Consider the following 19,959-nt stretch of genomic DNA (forward strand, 5'->3'; position numbering starts at 1 on the left):
AAGGACTTGATGAAACAAGAGCTTCACGCTTCCAGAGTCCATAAAGGGGTCAAGGATTTTGTAACCATATGTTCAGACTCATATATCTATATATATATAACTTATATACATAACTCATATATATAACTTATATGGACTTTGATATAATATATATCATATATATTATATACATATATTATATATCATATATAACTCATATACAACTCATTTATATATAACTTATATGGACTTTGATATATACGTATAATTGGTCTAAATGGAAGCGCTATACACTTTGTGAGACAGGATTAACTTTATAGTTAGACTGCCTGATTTTCTACCTTTTCAGTTTCTTCCCTGAAGATTTCCATCGTCTTCTAAGTCCCCTATTACCACTGCAAACACATTCCAGAGGATAAATCACAGCTACCCCTTTCCCCCCAGCACTGGTCTCGAAACTAGCTGGTAGTCAGCTGTGCGCAGAGCGAGCCATGGAGCGAGCAGCTCTTGGGACCAGCTTTGCCTCTGTTGCGGGTTCGAGTGAAAAGACCACTACAACGTCCAATTCAGTTAGGTGAAGTGTTTATTTTTCAGGCTAGCCCAGACTGCTGAGGGAGCCTTTCAAAAAAGTGGTCCATGCTACTGCAGTGGGGGTTGGTCTCGGGCCAAGGCTTTTCCATCATTTGGGAAGAGGAACACACAAAGCGAAAAAACAAGCTAAAAATTCACATACCACTAAGTACGCCGTATGGACAGAAGAAAATTAAGAGTCTATCTAGGCAAAGTCTTAGGCATCTTGTTTTATGATCCCAGCCTCCCTGGTAAGGAGGTAAGAAGCCTGGTAAGAAGCCTCACTGCTTCTCTCTCAAATGGAGAGGGGTAGTTTAACCAAGAATGGGCCTAAGGGCACCTACAAGCCTGCATTCTATTGTGATGATAAAACACAGTTTCCCAAGGCTGGTCAGAGGGGGGAGGAGGCCTGTGGGAGAGCCTTACTTCAATTAAAGAAATGCAGGGACATGAGCTTGTATTTCACCTTCTACAGCGCTGGCTGGGTGCCAGACTCCCCAAGAAGCAAGGGGAGCACTGACGACTTGTGCTCACATGCGAGCGTGTGAATTTCCTATTTCTCACTACACCCAAGACTTGGCGTCTAGGTGTGGCAGGCATGTGTCTTTCCCAGTCCCACAGCGCTTCCCTAGAGGATCAAAGCCTCCTTTCAGAGTTCCAACCCTGAAGGGCAGAGAGTACCCGGCAAGCACGGTAAGTGTGGAATAATCTGTAATGAAGAGTTTCACGTGCTGTTCATCACACTGTGTGGGAAGTGCGCACAGGAAAGCCCAGCCTTACCTTGAGTATGGGGGAATCGCCCATCAGCAGCTCAGCCTGTTTCAGCAACCTGCCCGAGCAGCTCCGAAGTCCGCGTCACTGCCAGCACTTTTAGGGAAGCTCCGTTCTTCCAGCACTCGGGAGGAAAGTCAAAAATTGGCTCAACAACAACCTATGCTTTTGAACTCACAAGGAGGCTCATAGTCATTAATATGGAGGTGGAATTGCATTTTTGTCTCCAGCACGCATTTTCAAAGTTGGTTTTATGAGGCTTCTCGGTTAGGTGATACCTTGGTTCTTGGCCGCGGAGGAGAAGGGATTCACGTCGAAGCCTGGTTGGTGATCCAAGTGGTTTTTATGAAGGACTGAAGAAATTTCAGGTTTTACAGTTAAACTGAACATAGGCAACCTCATGGACTGCACACCCACACACGGCAGCCTGAGGCGGGAGAGAGAGACCACCGCAAGGCCAAGCAGAAAGCAGAGAAGCAGCTGAACAGAGCCAGGTGGGCTCTAAGTTCGGCCTTTAGGCCTTCGGCTGGGAGGCGTGGTCGATGGTACTGATTGAACCCACTGGCTGAATTAAGGCCACCTGGCCTATTTTGGGCCCAACCAGGTGTACTGCCTCCCTGGCTCCGGCCTGAATTGGCACATGCCCCTTAGCCTTCATTGGCTTCCAAATTCCTGGGGAGGGGGTGGCGGTAAGAGACCCTTGGTATGCAGAGGAGCAGCCCTGGTTCCTGTCTCTAGCTACCAAGTCGTTTTATTTAGAAGACAAGCTTGCAACAGAAACTTTTTTCTTTCCTAAATCCCGTGGCTTCTTCCTGCGTGAATAGAGGGAGTCTTTGCTCCTGATTCACTGGTCCCCAAGTTGCTTTGTCATGTTATCGTTCCGTTAGGTCTCGCTCATGGGAGAAATAGCTCAGTCCTTGGTTTCACGCAAGAAAGAATTCATGCCATAGCCTGATTTGTGATCCAAGTTGGTTTTGTGAAGGATAGAAGTCGTTTCGGGCGTTACAGTAACTGAACGCAAGCCGGGGAGAGAGAAGGAGGACGCGGCACCCCCGTGCTGAGCTGAGCTGTGTGTAGCAGCCTTGGGAGAGAAAAATCTTCTGGCTTTTTAGTGCCTCCCCCCACCCCCCGTTTGGGAGGTGCGGTCCACCCTACCCAGGTGTACTAGCTTCTTGTCTCAAAGACCTGAAAGTGAGCATGCCCTCTAGCCTTAAGCAGCGTCCAACTTCCTGTAATGGGGGAGGGAGACTTTGGCATGTGGGGGGACAACCCTTAGTTCTGCTTGTAGCTCCCCAACAGTCTGCCCTCTGTGGGAGGAATGCATCTCCCCACCCCTTTGAGTTTGGCCTCGGAACAAGCTTTGGCTCAAATGAAGGAAGCACTCATGAGGTTGAAAATGGTCTCCTAGACCAGCGATTGTTTTTTTTAAAACATTTTGTTGGGGGCTCATACAACTCTTAACACAATCCATCTATACATAAATTGTGTGACGCACATTTGTACATTCATTACCCTCATCATTCTCAAAACATTTGCTCTCCACGTAAGCCCCTAGCACCAGCTCCTCATTTTCCCCTCCCTCCCCACTCCCCCTCCCTCATGAACCCTTGATAATTTATAAATTATTATTTTGTCATATTTTACTGTCCAGCGGATCTTAACCTGTGGGTCTCAACCCCTTTGGGGGCCAAACGAACCTTTCACAGGGGTCACCCGATTCATAACAGTAGCAAAATTAGTTATGAAGTAGCCACTAAAATAATTTTATGGTTGGGGGTCACCACATGAGGAACTGTATTAAAGGGTCATGGCATTAGGAAGGTTGAGAATCACTGTCCTAGAAGGAACAAGCCAGTGGAACCGGGCTTCTCCTGCCAGTCCATAGTATGAGATAAAGCTGTGCCAGCCAGAATAAAGGAGAGTCACTAATGGAGCCCTGGTAATGTAGTGGTTATGTGTTGGGTTGCAATCAGCAAGGCCAGCGGTTCGAAACCACCAGCTGCTCTTCCTGAGACGGGGCTTTCTACTCCTGCAAAGAATTACAATCTCGGGTGAATGGATACATTGGAAGGTGTAAGTTATGGCACAAAAAAAACACCCTTAAACAATAATATATATTAAGAGTTCAGGGGGATGGGAGAGTGAGGGATAGAGGGGAGAAAGTGGAGCTGATGTCAAGGAGTTCAAGAAGAAAGAAAATGTATTGAAAACGATAATGGCAGCAATTGTACAACTACACTTGATCTAATGAACCTATGGATTATAATTATATATGTAAGAGCTCCTAATAAAAATTTTTAAAAAAAGAATTACAATCTCAGAAATCAAGAGGGAAGTTCTACCCTGGCCTATAGGCTCACTATGGGTCGACATCAATTTGATGGCAGTGAGATTTTTGAGTTTAGCTCAAGTGAGCAGCCAATTCCTGAGCAAAATCAGACGTATTGCTGTCTGCGGCTCAGATTTTGTGCCTGGTTGTTGTACAGCATTATTGTCACAATCAGCCAATCACTGTGCCTTCCTTCTCCTGATATGACTTCCATGCCGTTTCCCTAACATCTCTTAGCAAATGACTGAGCTTTGTCCTTTGGGGCATTGGCTTTGCAAATCTCTGTGGTCAGGGGCGGGGGAGTGTTTTTCCTCACTGAATGACATGACTTTTTTTTTTTTTTTAATGTGCCCTAGGCCTGAAACAGCTCTGGCCACAATCCAGGCATCAAGCTAGGAGGAACAAAGGACTTCAAGTTGGCTCTGTCCCAGACTGATAGAAGAGCACCAACACCAGTCAGGTGTCTCTTTGCCCATAGCCAGGGTTCATTATAACTTCTTATGGGAAAAACAAAACACAATCCTAATATCCTTTCTCAGATGGGTCCATGTGAACCATGAGCCACTGAACTCCGTGTTGTCCAACTTTCAGCACTGTGGATTAAATGTATGCCCTCCAGAGAGATTTGCCTAAGTCCTGACTCCTGAACCTGCGAAGGTGACTTTTTTCGGAAATCAAGTTTTCATGGGTGATTTGATTAATTCAGTCCATGAGGCTGCCCCAGAGTAGCGTGTGTGGCAAGCCGTGCTGAGTGGTGGCTTACAACAGGGAAGAGCAGACAAGGAAACAGAAGCACATCTGGGGAAGATGCCAACATTCATCTCCAAGCCAAAGCAGGCCAGGAGATGCCCAGGGCCATTATAAACTGGAGGAGACACTGGAGCTTCCCCTAAAGCAGAGAGACCAGGGTACGGAAAACATGCTGAATTTAGACTCGCAGGGTCCAGACTGTGAGACAATGAAATCTGTTCTTTCAGGGAATTTGTTGGAAAATGCAGAGAAACATGTTTCAAGGCGTTGCTGCGTGGCCTGAGCAACTCTCCCACAGAGCTGGGCAGGTTTGTTCCTGGCTTTCAGATCAGCGTGTACTGAGTCCCCATGCTGTTATTAGGCACTGTGTTTAGGTGCACGATTTGAGTGATATTATAAATAAGGATTTACTACATAAACAAGGGATTGGGAAAAACCTCCCCAGGCCAGGAGGCCAGCCTGTCACTCTGCCTCACATTCCCCTGGTCTCAGGCCAGCTGAGAAGGGACCCCACAGTCTTGGGGCTGCTCCTCTGAGTCTCCATGCCCAGTCTCTGATGCTTCTTGTCTCCGCAGCCTCCTCCACTGCAGACAAGAGCTCTTGGTCCTGTTCTGCAGATGGCTCAAGGATTTCTCTTGGGGTCCAAAATGGCTCGTATACACTGCGGGCTGACTCTAATGGAAGCGTGGTTTTGTCTTTTAGCTGAGCATCATCGCCCAGGGAAATTGACAGTTGTGGGCTAAGTCACGCAAGAGTGTAGCCTTCGAGATGCTCCCCAGGAAACAAAGGGGGTGACTTGGTTCACAGCCTCTACCAAGGTCACAGTTTAACCCCACCTCAATCCTGTAACAGAGCACTCCCTTCCAAAATGGGATCATAATAAACCACAAAACCAAACACTGTCATCCAGTTGATGCCAACTCGTAGCGACCCTCTCTTTAAAGGGGTAGAAAGGCCCATCTTTCTCCGCAGGGTGCCGGGCGGGTTTGAACTGTTGACATGGCAGATCAAAGTCCAACGTAGCACTGTTAGTCTGGGTAGAGTAGAGAAAGAAATTCACAAACACTTGTAAGAGCTTTAGATAAAGAGTAATTGTATGTTTAGAAAACATCCCAGCTCAGTCCAGATCAAGTGTATAAGTCTGATATTGGACCATATGTCTGATACCAGTCTATAAAGTCCTCTTCAGACTCACACAACACAGCCAGTGACACTGAATGTAGGAAAATCACTGGCTAGTGGGTGGAAAACCTTGTGGATTCAGTGGCGGTGGAAGCATCTCAGCACTGGTGTGTATCTCCACATGGCTCCTCCAGTTCCAGGGCTGTGGCTGCCATCAGTGTAGCTCCATGTGGCTTGTCAACAGAAAGAGGAAGCAGAGTAAGCATGTATCTAGCCTCCAGTGAACTATTTATCTCCGTAGTCCCTCCAAAATGAGGTCCTCAAGCTGTGACCTGATTGACAGGCTAAACTCCACCCTTTGGCAAGTCGACAGATGATGTAACTGTCACAATCGCTATGCCACCAGGGCTCCTAAGTGGAATTATAGCACAGGCAGAGGGTGCAGAATACGTCACATAAGGAATGACAGCTAGACAGGACATATAAATTGACTAGAGTGCTGTCGACGTGGTCATGTGTGCCTTCTGATGTTAAGGTGGTCCAAGACATTATGAATCTCACCATGCTTTCTCTTGACTCACTCACTCTGGAGCAAGCCAGCCGTGGTGTTGTACACACCCTTACACACCCCCATGGGAGATATCTGTGTGATGGGAAACTGAGGACTCTTGCCAAGAGTGGCCACCGACCCGACAGCTATGTGAGTGAAACACCTGGGAAGCAAATGTGAAGCTTTCACTTGACTTCAGCTCCTGCTGCCATGTGAACTAACACACCTTGGGAGACACTGGGCCACACACTCCCAGCCAAGTCATCCCTGAATTCTTGACCCACAGCGATTGTAAAATGCAGTGTTAGGCAGCTCAATGTGGGGGTCGTTTGTTGATTCAACAGTAGATAGCACAAGAGGCAAAGCTCATTCTGGGGTGAAGGAGGTTCAAGTTGCCATGGACTGCCAGGACAAACGGGTCTGCATGGGGAAGTACAGCCAGAGGCTCCTTAGACACCAGGATGTGAGAACTGTCTTGGAAGAACTTTTGGATGGGGTGAAGGAGGTGGCACTAGCAGAGAGCTGCCAGCCAGAGCCAGTGGGCCTTAGACTTTTCCCTCTCTGGAAGGGTAACATGGGAGAGGAGGCCTCTGCCCCTCCCTCCCTCTCCTGGACCAAAGGCATCCTGTTGATGAAAGGATTTTGTGAAATGCAAAGCTTTATTCAAATGTAAATTATGACCTTTACCTTCAGGAGAAGTTAAAGATCTTTATATTTTTAACAGTTTACCAAGGAAAACATCAAACATATATAAAAGGAAAGAGAATAATATAATCAGCTCCTCATGGTCCCATCACCCAGCTTCAAAAATAATCGATTCATGGACAATCTTATTTTATTTATACCCTCCCACGGTCTCCCATCACTGGGTTATCTTCTCTTATCATATTATCTCGTTTGAAAATATTTCAGTATAGATCTCTAAAAGAGTCTCAAACACATACACAAAGAATTATTTTCTCTAAAGAGTACATCAATAATTCCTATAAGCATACAATCAACGTTTACATTTCTACCAATGGCACATTTTTCAAGTTTATTCAACTTAAGTTCAAATAAAGTCATGTTGCTTCCATGGATACATTGTCTTAAACTCTTTATATTTATAGCTCTGCCTCCATCTCTCCTTCTCCCGTTTTCTTCATGATTGACAAAAGCAGGTTAAGTATTCATGTGGTTTCCTTCAGTTTGGGCTTTACCAGCTGCATCCTCCTGATCCCCCCCCCCTAGAATTTTTGTTGTTGTTATTAGGTGCCATCGAATCAGATCCAATCAACAGCGATCCTGTGCACAACAGAACAACACACTGCATGATCCTGCATCCGCTTCACCATCGTTCCTTTGCCTGAGTCCAGTGCTGCCGCCGCAGTGTCAGTCCATCTCCTTGAGGACCTTCCTCTTTCTCACTGCCCCTCCTCTTTACCAACTGGGGTAGCTGCATCAGCTGTTGCCAATTTCAGACTTAAGCGTGAAGGGGTTGAGTTTAGCCTGTCAATCAGGTTGCAGCTTGATGACCTCATTTGGAGGCACTTAGAGGAAAAATAGCTTGCTGGAGGTGGGACACATACTCCCTGTGAGACATGCCTGTAGACAAGACACATGGAGCTATGCTAGAGCCCTGGAGCTGAGGAAGCCACATGGAGAACCCTGTCAGTGCGGAGATGCTTACAATGCCACTGGATCCACAAGACTTCCCACCGACTGGCTTGTGATTTTCCTGCATTCAACATCATTGTATGTGTTTTGTGATTCCGAAGAGGATTTCATAGATTGGTATCAGACATATGGGCTAATATCGGACTTATGGACTTGATCTGGACTGGGCTGGGATGTTTTCTCAATGTACAATTACTCTTTATATAAAGCTCTTTCTTATACAAATGGGTGTCTATGAATTTGTTTCTCTAGTCTACCCAGACTAACACACCAGGCATGATATCCTTTTCCACACATTTTAGATATACTCACAAAAAAATTGCAAAGATAAAGTTACCATCTATCCCACCACTTTCCCATATTTCTAACATCTGAATTAATTCCAAACTCACTGCCATCGAGTCAATCTCACAGTGACCTTATAGGGCAGGGTAGAACTGCCCCTATAGGTTTCCAAGAATGTAAATCTTTATGGAGTGTAGACAGCATCATCTTTTCCCACAACATCTATAGTAGCGTGGTGCATTGGTTAGCAATTAATCAGTACTGACATATTTTATTACCCAAAGGTCAAATTTCATTCAGATTTATTTCGTTTTTACCTTAAATCCTTGTCAGGACCCTATCCAGGATGCTGTATTATATCCATTGTCATGTCTCTTGGGCAACTCTTGGTGGCCAGTTTCTCAATCTTCCCTGTGTCTGATGACCCCAACTTTCCTGACTCATAGAAACCCTATAGGACAGAGTAGAACTTCCCCTGTGGGTTTCCAAGGTCGTAGATCTCTACAGAATTCCACTCTCTCCAGAGAGGTTGGTAGTTGCAAACTGCTGCCTTTGTGGTTAGGAGGACTATGCACAACCCACTACCACACCCGGGCAGAGGAAGTAACCATTTTGAGGACTACTAGTTAGCTCTACTACTAGTTTTCAGGAATACTAGTTAGCCCTAGTATTCATTTTGAGGAGTACTAGTTAGCTGCTAACTCAAAGGTGGGTGTTTTGAATCCACCAGCGGAGCTCCAGGAGAAAGATGTGAGGGTCCACGGCTGTAAGACGGATGGCCTTGGAAATGCTCTGGAATGCTCTCCCCTCTCCTCTCTGTTCCCTAGAAGTGGCGATTGATTTGATGGCAGAGTTTGGTTTGTTGTCATTGTTTAGTTATTTTTTGTAGAATGTTTTCCCATTGAGGTTTGCGTGCTGTTTTACACGATTTACATGAACAGACGGTGTGTTATTTCGAAGACTACATAGGGATAGTATCGTTTTCATCACCTTATACAGGGTCACTTCAAAACATTATCAGAGATTGAGGGCCTAATGAATGGAGGCAGAACTTTGTGGGAGATAGTGCCACAAGAGGGCCCCTCAGGTCAGAGGACACTTGAAATATGACTGAGGAAGAGCTAGTTTCTCAGAGTGGAGTCCATCATGGTCATGTGAGTCAGAAAACACCTACGGGAGTAGAGTCTTTGGGACATTTATTTGCTGATAGGGCACAACCCAAGTTAAGGAGGAACAGCTGCAAAACTCTGCTAATGATTGAAACTCGGAATGTGCTAAGTATGGAAATAGGAAAATTGGAAGTGGTCAAAAAAGAAATGGAAAACATAAAGATCGATATCCTTGGCATTAGTGAACTGACATAGATTGATATTGGCCATTCTGAGTCAGAAAATCACATGGTTTACTATGCCAGGAATAACACAATCAAGAGAAATGACAATCATTCTCAAAAAGGATACTGCAAATCAACCATGAAGTACAATGTCTTGATAGGATTATATCTATTTGCCTTCCAGAAAATCCAATCAATGCAAGTATTATTCAAATTTATGCCAACCACAAAAGCCAATGATGAAGAAACTGAAGAATTCTATCAAGAACTTAAGTCAGAAATTGATTATAAACATGCAATCAAGATGCATTGATAATTATTGACGATTGGAATGCAAAAGTTGGAAACAGGAGAAGGAGCAGTAGTTGGAGTATAGGATCTCAGTAATAGCAATGAAGCTGGAGATTATATGATAGAATTTTGCAAAACTAATGATCTGTTCATTGCAAATACCATTTTTCAATGACACAAAAGGAGACTATACAGATGGAGTTCCCCAGATGGTATACACAGAAATCAAAAGGACCACATATGTGGGAAGATACGATGGAGAACCTCCGTATCAGCGGCTAAAACCAGGCCAGGGGTTGACTATGGAACAGACCATCAACTGCTCATATGTTAAGTTCAGGATAAGACTGAAGAAAATTAAAACAAGTCCACAAGAGCCAAAATATAATCTTAAGTTTATCCTACCTGAATTTCAAGAACAGATTTGGTGCATGGAACATTAAGGATAGGAGACCTGATGAGCTGTGGGATAACATCAAGAATATCATACATGAAAAAAGCAAAAGGTCATTAAAAGAAAGGATCAAAGTGGATATCAGAGGAGACCCTGAAACTTGCTCTAACTGTAGAGAAGCTAAAGCAAATGGCAGAAAGGATGAAGTCAAAGAGCTGAATAGAAAATTTCAAAGGACAGCTTGCGAAGGCAGTGCCAAGTATTATAAGGAAATATGCAAAGACCAAGAATTAGAAAACCGAATAAAAAGAACACACTCATCATATCTGAAATGGAAAGAACTCAAGAAAAAAAATTCAAGCCTTGAGTTGCAATACAGAAAGATTCTATGTGCAAAATATTGAATGATGCCGGAAGCATCAGGAGAAGCTGAAATACAAAGTAGTCATCGACTTCCACCATTTCAAGAGATAGCTAATCGAAATGTTTTAAAAAGCTAATGAAGCACTGGAAATTTGTATGTGCCAGGAAATTTGGAAGACAGCTACTTGGTCAACTGAAGATTCCTATCTGTGCCCATTCCAAAGAAAGGTCACCAACATTGATATTGCATATATGCAAAATTTTGCTGAAGACCATTCAACAATGGGTTCAGCAGTACATTGACAGGGAACTGCTAGAGGTTCAGGTCAGATTCAGAAGAAGATGTAGAACAAGGGCTATTGCTGATGTCAGAAGGATCTTGGCTCAAAGCAGAGAATACCAGAAAGAGGTTTCCTTGTGTTTTACTGACTATGCCAAGGCATCGACTGTGTGGACCATAATAAACTATGGCTAACCCTGAGAAGAACGGGGATTCGAGAACACTTGATTGTGCTCATGGAGAACTTGTACATGGACCAAGAGAACAAGGAATACTGCACGGTTTCACATCGGGAACGATGTGCATCAGGCTTGTGTCCTCTCACCGCTTGTTCAATCTTCATGCTGGGCAAAGTATCAGAGAAACTGAATTACATGAAGGAGGTGGATCAGGATTGTAGGAAGTCTTATTAACAACCTGCAATATGCAGATGACTCAACCTTGCCTGCTGAAAGTGAGGAGGACTTGAGGCACTTGCTGTTGAAGATCAAGGGTTGCCGCCTTCTGTATGGTTTACAGTCCAAGATATAGAAGACCAAGATCCTCACAACTGGGCCAATAGGTAACATCACAACAAATGGAGAAAAGGTTGTCAATTTCTTTTGATTCAATGCTTATGGAAGCAGCAGTCAAGAGATCAAAAGATGTGTTGCATTGGGTGAATCTGCCGCACAAAACCTCTTGCGAGTATTGAAAAGCAAGGGTATTACTTTGAGGACTAGGGTGTGCCTGACCCATGCCATGCTATTCTCCATTGCCTCATATTGCCTGTGAAAGTTGGACACTGGATAGGGAAGACTGGAGAATTGATGCATTGAATTGTGGTGCCGGAGATTATTGGAAGTACCATGGAGAAACAGCTGTCTCGGAAGAAGTGTGGCCAGAGTGCTTGTTAGAGGCAAGGATAGGTACACTTCGTCTTACATACTTTGCATATGTCGTCAGCCGAGACTAGTCCCGGGAGCAGGATATCATGCTTGGTACAGTAGCAAGGCAGTGGAAACTCATAAAGTCCTCAACGTGCTGGATCAACAGTAGCTGCATCAATGGCTCGGGCATAAGAACACTGGTGAAGATGGGACAGGGCCATGCAGTGCTTCATTCTGTTGTGTACAGGGTCAGAATAGGTTGGCTCTGACGTAATGACACCAACCCATCCCCCAGTCAGTACTCTGTGGAAGTCATTAAGTACAGTCCACACTTAAGGGAGTGGGGAATAAGGCTCCTTCTCCTGGAACATGAAGTCTTGTGATTTTCACTTGCTCTGCGTAGATTTGTGGGTTCGCCGTCATTTATAGTCACTTACTTATATTAACATCAGTTCAGGGACATTTATATTTCATATGATAATCTAATTGGTTCGAATCGTTCCAGCTTTCAGGTGCTTCTCTGTAGTCCTTGCTACACACCGTCAGTGTGTGTATGTATCGCCCACTCACCTGTGTCTGTCCCAGTGCCAGAATCAGCCGTTTCCCAAGGAATCTCAGTTACATTTATGAGAAAACGGTATTAAAAACCAAGATGTGCTTCTTGCTACTGTGATCTCCTTGCCTCTAGCTGACACAGCAAAGAAATGTGTATACATTAACCTGTGTATAAGGGGGCTTCAAAAGTTCATGGAAAATGGAATTAAAAAATAACAGAATTCTCCCACAAACTTCTTGAAGCCCCCTCAATTACTAGCCTATAAATAGTTCTGTATAGAACCATTTAACGCTATATTGGAAAACTGAGTTTTTACAGATGTCTCCAACTTTATCCATTCCCACACGGATCATTCCAGCCTCTTCCTTTTATTTAAAAGAAATGTATTCCTCTGTCTCTCCTAGAAATTACGAATTGGATGGACACTCAGGTTGAGCTTTCAGGCCAGGATAGTTCACAGTGGTGGTGTGGTCACGAGGTGCACATCAGGTTGTCTCTTAGTGATGTTAGAAGCCATTAAAATTGCTTCTTGCCATCGTTTTTTAAATGGTGAGACTGATTGGAGCTTCCTTTTCTGACTAACCGGAATGCTTTTCTAAAAGGAAGCTTCCGTTCACCACTGGGTAGCTCTAAGGTACAGTCAACATAGGAAAGGCAGGCAAACACTTAATTTTTTTCTCCAGTTACATTGAGAATGACTTGGTCCAATCCGACCAGTTATTTCTGGCTTTAAGTGTCACTCTGAGCATGGAACTCTTCAGCCCCATGGGGTGACCAGCTCTGGAGCTCCAGGCTGAATTGCTGGGTAATCTTCCTCAGGGCATGGAGGGACCTGGGGACACACACTGGGCCCTCTTAGCACAAGCACAGAGCAGTCTGGAGAGGAAGGTCACGCGTGGGGGTGGAGGTGGGGCTGGAGGGTTCCGCAGACATCCTCCCAGATCCAGCTCTGGTCTCCCAAGTCACTAGCTCCTGTGTGGTGGTTTCCTCCATTGCAGTGACTTTGGTTTTATGAGGCTTTTTCCTCGTGTTGATTTAGAGCAGCTCATTACCTGCCTCCTCAGGAAACCAGGAAGAAATAGAACATGCTGAATCTGGAGACAGGCATTAAAAAAAAAAAAAAAAAACCCAAAAAAGAACACTGTTGTCTTTGAGTAGGTTCAAATGACCTGCCTTTAGGGTCATAGCCATTTGCAAACTACTTGTATGGCTCTGACTTGTAGTGGTCCTTTAGTAAAACTGCCGCCTTTCGGTTTCTGGGACTACATTTCTACAGGAATAGACAACCAGGAGTGGCTGGTGGGTTTGAACTGCTGACTTTGTGGTTAGCAGCTCAGTGTCCAGCCCACTGCACCACAAGGGCTCCTTTTGGAAGAAGGAACCTTAACCTTAAATCCTTAGAAGCAGCCCGCCCCATCAAGGAAAGAAACCAAGTACCCTGTGAAATGTTATGGGTCAAGGGCATAGCGCCGGTTCTCAACACTGGCTGCACCTGAAATACCTCCACTGCTTTGATGCAGGGGTCTGTTAGTGGATGGATGCTACCTCTGCTCTGCTGTCCACAGAACGAGGCATGGAAGAGGCGAAGGTTAGCTTATCCAAACCCCCACCTCCATCTCCCGGACCCCGGGTGCTGGCTGGGATGAGCCTGGATGATCTCCAGCCCTCAGGTCTTCCATATAACCCATTGATCTCTGCCACGAGCCTCAACTCTGGAACGACTGCATGTCCTGTGCGTCAGGCTCTGTCAGAGAGCCATGGTCAGCACAAGGCTGAGCTCAGCTACTGGCGAAAGGTCAGTGATTCCACCCCGACAGCTGGGGCGCTCGTCGCCTGTCCCATGGTGTCCCTGCATCAGAATCAACTCATGACAGCCACAGGCTGTTTTGCTTTGCTGTGGCACTGCTACAGTCTGGTAACTTCCCTGATCTTTTGGGACCATTACCTCAAGCTACTGAGGACCTGAGAGGCTGAAGTGACTTGCCAAGGTCACTGGCCTGTGTTCTGGGGTCTTTCCCAGCAGTCATTGTCATTTCCAGCTCTGTCTGCTTCGTGTCCTCTCAGAGGGCTGCCTCCCCTTCTCCTTGGTGTAATATGAAATAGTGATCTTTGGTCAAGATGCGTGCTGAGTGCAGCCCCTTGAGGTGGAGAAACCCCCACCTGGGGTGGGGGGCAACCCCAAATCTCAATTCCTCCTCATCAGGTCACACTGTACCCTGCGAGGACGGGATTTCCCAATAGGTAAGGCAAGCATGGGCTTCCTTGTGCTTACTTATTCATTGGTAGTGAACAATGGACGCGGGTGGATTTCACCCTATCTTTGGTGTTCACTACAGATGAGTTAAGAAAGCGCAAGTAAACCCATGCTTACCTTGCTGGCTGGATAATCTGACACAGCCCTGCTCCTTTTCAAAGCTCCGAGGTTTGAGGGTAAAACCTAGACAATCTGGGGGAGGAGGGAGCGTTCTTTTCACTCCGACCGCTCCTCACCGTCTTTCCTGCAGCCAAACAGTTTCACCTCCTCCAGTCCCGCAAATGTCTTCCTGTCCTGGGACAGCTCCAGCCTCCACTCCCTATGCACCAGCTCCCACCTCAGCTGCCGAAGGCCATCCCCACCCCAGTAAGAACTGAACTCTGATCCCCATCTTGAAAGATGAGCTGGCCAGGCACCAGGAACTTTGACCAGATAAAATCCAATTCTCTTCCCACGTTGTCAGCCACCATTCCACCATTCCACTGCCGGGCACCACCGTTACAGCCAGGGCTCCTCTCCATTCCCCGTTCCTCATTCCCTTCCTAACAAACCCAGCAGCCTTGCGGCTAACAACGAAAGCAAAGCAGCTGTCGCCTCCTGAACACTCGACCTTGTTCTCCCGTCTCCCGGGGACTTTTTCCTACATGACATCTGCCTCGGACTGCAACCCTCCACGTGCGCCCATACCTCCGGACTTCCCGGAAGCGCTGGCAGGCGTCACAATGTGACCTATCGGGCTCCTGGCGGCTTCGGGGCGCCTGCTGACCCCTCACCCTGCCCTAGGTTCACTGCCCCGTCCGGAGGAGGGCGAGTCCGAGGCTCTCAACTTCCCTCTCCAGGCCCGCCAGCCCCGCCCTCCAAGCCAGCCCCGCCCACCAAGCCAGCCCCGCCCACCAAGCCAGTCTCGCCTCGTCAATAGCCGCGCCCCGCCCCCGAGTCCTGCAGCGATTGGTCCTGGCGGCCCTGCCCAGGCTCGGATTGGTCCAAAGTGAGACACACATCCCCGGCTGCCCGCCCACATAAGCCTCCGGTGAGTGCAGAAGGCCAGCGTCCGGACATGGCTGGGAGCCCCTGGCGGCCCGCAGGTCGCTGGCTGAAGCGGGCCGAGGCCGTGGCCTTGGGGCCTGGCTGGCGGCACGCGTGCCACGTGCTGCTGTACGCACCCGACCCGCGGCGGCTCTTCGGCTGCATCCCGCTGCGTTACGTCGTACTGGTGAGGAGGGGGCGCGCGGCCACGCCCGGCCCCCCGAGGCCAACCCGGCCCGCCTTAGCCATTCCCCGCTTCCCTTCCCGCAGATGCAGATGCGCTTCGATGGGCGCCTGGGCTTCCCCGGCGGCTTCGTGGACGCGCAGGACGGCAGCTGGGAGAACGGGCTGAACCGCGAGCTGCACGAGGAGCTGGGCGAGGCGGCGGCCGCCTTCCGCGTGGAGGGCTCCGACTACCGCAGCTCCCACGCAGACAGCAGGCGGCAGGTCGTGGCCCATTTCTATGCCAAACGCCTGACGCCCGAGCAGATGGCCGCGGTGGAGGCTGGCGCGCCCCACGCCAAGGACTACGGGTTGGAGGTGGGGTCAGGCTGGAGAACCTCCCACTCCGATCCCATTCGTGCTCTCTTCCTGCCCCACAAAAATTCCCGGGGACCTCGCCCTACCCCTACAGTCTCCTGGAGTTCTTAGAGCCTTAGCTCAGCTGTAAGTCTCCCTGGCAAGGGTTTCCCACTCCACGTTTGCCTGCTTTACACTGGCTTCTGCAGCTATGCTTCCAGAAGCTTCAAGTCTTAAATGCACCTCCATTGGTAATGGCCAGGCCAGGCACCCTGGACCCCTGTAATCACGCCCTGCTTTTCTTGGGTAGATGCGTGCTCTGCTATTGGTTGGCAGCAAAAGGTAGGTGAGCAGGGGAAGCCTCGCCCCTTGGAAGCCTCGCCCCTAGGCAAGTCTCCGAGTCAGTGGAGGGCTTGTTAACAATGTTACCGCATCACAAGGCGCCACTGCTCAAAATCGTTGGTTTAGTAGATTGGGAGCTAGCAGCCCCGACTTTCTAGTTTTTCTTCAATCCCCATGTTATTTAAGTCTGGGTACCACACTGCAGGATCCCCGGTGGCATGGTGGTTACTCTTTGGGCTGTGAGCCACGTCGTGGGTAGTTTGAAACCACCAGCTGCTGCTCCAAGGAAGAGAGACCAGCCTTTCTACTCCTGGAAATAGTTACAGTGTAGGATGCTCACAGGGACAACTCTACTCTGTCCTGTGGGTTTCAATGAGTCAGAACCGACTAGATGGCAGTGAGTTGTGTGCTGTTGTTTATTTGTGGGGTGGTACCACACTTTGAGAACCACTAATGTAGGATCAGAAGAACCTTGGTGGTGTAAGCGGTTAAGTGTTGGACAGTTAATGTCGAAGTTAGCAGTTCAAACTCACCTGTCACTCCTGGGAGAAAGAGACTTTCTACTCCCATGGGAATGTGCAGCCTCAGAAACCCACAGAAGCAAACGATTCTCTTCTCTAGGATTGCTGGGAGTCTGGTGGTGAATATGGTTTTGAAAGTCCAGGGTCGAGTTGGATGCCAGAGGCTAAGGCCACTAAGATTTAAGGGAGAGATGCTGGAAGAATGAACTTTTTTTTTTTTTTAATGTCTTGAGTCATTTGTTCACAGAGGGTTGGGACCCTTAGGCTCCATTCAGTTGGGCTAAGGCCTCTGCCCTGGGAAGTTCTGGTTGGGCCAAGGGAGGTTAGAGAATGAGTATCCTGGGTCCCAGTATCCCATCTCCTTCCTTCCACAGGTGCTGGGCATGGTGCGGGTGCCCATGTACACCCTACAGGATGGTGTGGGAGGCCTGCCTGCCTTTCTGGAGAATTCCTTTATTGGGGTCGCTCAGGAGCAACTGCTGGAAGCCATCCAGAACTTGGGATTAGTGGACCCTGGATCCTTCCTGCACCTTAAGATTAAGACCCCAACTCATCACTAGAGGCAGCTTTCTGTGGGCCATAAGCCTGATCTCAGGATTTTGGCACTAGGTTGGAAGAGAGGGTTAGAAAGAGGAATATTTTCTCTTTGGGTTTGGGTTTCGGGGTGGGGAATGATAAATGGTAACAGATTAAAAGAAGTGTCTACAATATGTGTTATGCAGAGCACCCTTCCACCCCCACTCCTGCCTTACTCTCTTTCAGCCAATTCATAGCATCAGAGACAAAAGTCATCCCAGGGTTCCTAGCAGACTTAAGATTCTGCCTCTTGGTTTCATGTACACACACATACTACTACCCCTGGCTGCTCACACCTCCCATTTACCCTGGAAGTGGCAAGGCTGGAGCCTGGCCCGGTACCATGCAGTTCTCCCTGCAGAGGGACTTCTGACAGCCGAGGGCCCCTTCTCATGCTCCTCTACCTGCTTGCCAGGCGTAGCCCAGCCTGTGCTTGCTGTCAGTGCACAGGAACAAGGACCTTTGACAAAACACTCCCTCCTTGAAAGGTGAAAGTGGGTCCTAACCAAATCTCTGCCCACTCTTTGCCCTGAAAACTCAGGAGAAGGCATAGAAGTGGAATGATCTTCTTGAACTGACCTTGAACCTGAGAACAAGGCTTTCGTCATTGGGACCTCTTAGACTGGGAGATCTGGAGACTGCTCCAGGGCCTGTCTAGCCTGGCCCTGCCCAAAACGGCCTCCCAAGGAAGAAAGGCTTATCGCTGAGCAGCAGGCTCATCAGTACTTGACGTGTCCCTGCTAAACAGAAGGTACTGTATTAAAGATTTGATGATAGATCCATTGGCCCTATTCTCCAAGTCTATAGCAAAGATCAAATGTCCTCAAACTTTAAAGGGTCCAGATGCTAAATATCCTTGGCTTTGCAGACCACACCTCTGCCTTTGTAGATGATATAGGAAATGATGATATATGAAAAACGTGGATGACATGAATGAATGAATGAATGTCGCTATGTGCCAATAAAACTTTATTTTGAAAAGCTCGTGACCGGTCTCGCCCAATGTTTACCAGCTCTTGCACTAGAAATATAAGTTAACATCTCTAACAGTGATGTCTCGTTTTGGTTTATTTACGGAAGCGTTGAGATCATGACATCGAGGAGCAGATATGGCTCCATCTCAGACATGAGCGTGGAGTGGCCAGCTCTGGATCACCAGCCTTCTTGCCCGAGCAATCCTCAGCATGGAGGGATCTGGCGACAGATACTGGGCCCTCCTGGCACAAGCACAGAGCAGTTTGGAGAGGAAGGCCGGAGGGCTTCCGTAGACATCCTCCCAGATCCAGCTCTGGTCTCCCAAGTGACTGGCTCCTGTGCGGTGGTTTCCTCCATTGGGGTGACTTTGGTTTTATGAGGCTTTTTCCTCGTGTTGATGTAGAGCGGCTCGTTACCTGCCTCCTCGGGAAACCAGGAAGAGAGAATAGGCTAAAGCGAGAAGAATCTGAAATGGCCCTCTGACAAGCATTTGAGCAGAAGCATATTCCAGGGTCAAACAGGCCGAGGAGCTGAAGTGGGCAGAATCTTGGCGTGCCATCCCCAAACTTAGTGCTTCAAACAACCAGCTGCCGTTTTACATCTCAGGGCTTCCGGGCGATGTGGAGATCAGAAATTTGGAAGGGGCTCAGCTGAGTGATTCTTCTGTTTCGTGTGGCATTGGAATGCCCTTAAGAGGGATCTCCTGGGACCAGTCTGGGAAGATGGTGTTACAAGTCTGGCACCTGGTGGTCATGGCAGGAAGGCTAGGCTCTGCTGAGACGGTTTATGGGAGTTTGGTATGTAGCGGTCTCAGGCAGACAGACTTCTTACATGGTAGCTGAGGACTCTTCAAAGAGGCACTCCAAGAGACCAGGGGCAAACTGCAAGGAAGTGACCAGGTGTCTGAAATTCTACAATGTCACTCTTGCCACATTTGGCTGACCAAGCAAAGCATTAAGATTGACCCAGGTTCAGTGGGGCGGGATTTGACTCCATGGCCCAGTGAGGGGAGTAGCAAAGAAATGGTAACTTCCCCACCGCATGGCCTAGAAATGGGAAGAGGCCAATGTGATGAGCAACATGGTCAGCAAGGGGAGGTGAAGCCAAAACTAGAAGTCAGGAGCCAGGTGATGCCACAGCCTTCCAGACGGGTGAGCTTGGCAGGAAATCCACGCCACGTGTTCAGTGGTGCTTGGGCTGCAAGGAGCCAGAAGCAGAGGGAGCAGGATAGGAAGGTACCACACAGGACACATGGGAGGGGTGTGATGGTGGTGACCAAGACTTGAGGGGTGACAGTAGAGATGGGGCGAATATGCAGCCGGACAGGACTTGCCTGTGATGTCACGGTGCTTAAAATGCTTTAAGGCAGGTGGTGCCACTTGGAGGGGTGTGACACCGAGCACTTCCTGTTAACCTAGTGTGGCCCAATGTCCTTAAGTTCAGAGGTGCAGACAGCAGGGGTCAGAGTCCCAAAGGGCCTGATAGGTTTTTGGAGTGGTTTATACCTCAGTTCCTGCTTCGCCACGCTCAAAGAATTCACGCAGCGGCAGCACTTTTGTAAATCCAAGTGACTTTTATGAGGAAAAGGAAAGTTTCAGGTCTTCACTGGCAATCCCAGGGGCCAAGATCAGGAAAATCCAAAAGGGCA

General features: G+C 47.9%; 1 protein-coding gene, 1 long non-coding RNA gene and 1 other non-coding gene across 4 annotated transcripts in view; 1 reads left to right on the plus strand and 2 right to left on the minus strand.

The window, feature by feature from the left end:
* The window catches only part of LOC142447265 (uncharacterized), a 38,236-nt gene extending 35,383 nt beyond the window's left edge, over positions 1–2,853 (minus strand). The window contains exon 1 of the long non-coding RNA XR_012784057.1: positions 1,330–2,853. This is a non-coding gene — a long non-coding RNA (uncharacterized LOC142447265). The remainder of the gene's footprint in view (positions 1–1,329) is intronic.
* A 1,139-nt stretch (positions 2,854–3,992) lies between these two features.
* LOC142447748 (small nucleolar RNA SNORA48) lies at positions 3,993–4,135 on the minus strand. The gene has a single exon (XR_012784404.1). It is a non-coding gene; the product is annotated as a small nucleolar RNA SNORA48 (small nucleolar RNA).
* Positions 4,136–15,393: 11,258 nt separating this feature from the next.
* Positions 15,394–18,320, plus strand: NUDT16 (nudix hydrolase 16). Of its 2 annotated transcripts, none has more exons than XM_075547216.1 (3): positions 15,394–15,565; positions 15,649–15,918; positions 17,135–18,320. In XM_075547216.1, exons 1-3 carry the CDS (start codon positions 15,410–15,412, stop codon positions 17,318–17,320), a joined length of 612 nt encoding a protein of 203 aa, XP_075403331.1. In that variant the 5' UTR covers positions 15,394–15,409; the 3' UTR covers positions 17,321–18,320. The 2 variants fall into 2 exon arrangements, with proteins under 2 accessions (XP_075403331.1, XP_075403333.1); XM_075547218.1 differs by having other exon boundaries at positions 15,649–16,044; positions 17,135–17,269.
* The last annotated feature ends 1,639 nt before the right edge of the window (positions 18,321–19,959 follow it).

The sequence above is a fragment of the Tenrec ecaudatus genome, chromosome 4 (genome assembly GCF_050624435.1).
Source record: "Tenrec ecaudatus isolate mTenEca1 chromosome 4, mTenEca1.hap1, whole genome shotgun sequence".
NCBI classification, from domain to species: Eukaryota; Metazoa; Chordata; class Mammalia; order Afrosoricida; family Tenrecidae; genus Tenrec; species Tenrec ecaudatus.

Coding starts and splice junctions, on each gene's coding strand:
- NUDT16 (XM_075547216.1), top strand. CDS start 15,410: ATGGCTGGGAGCCCCTGGCGGCCCGCAGGTCGCTGGCTGAAGCGGGCC. Junction 15,566..15,648: donor CGCTGCGTTACGTCGTACTG/GTGAGGAGGGGG, acceptor CCCTTCCCGCAG/ATGCAGATGCGCTTCGATGG. Junction 15,919..17,134: donor CCAAGGACTACGGGTTGGAG/GTGGGGTCAGGC, acceptor TTCCTTCCACAG/GTGCTGGGCATGGTGCGGGT.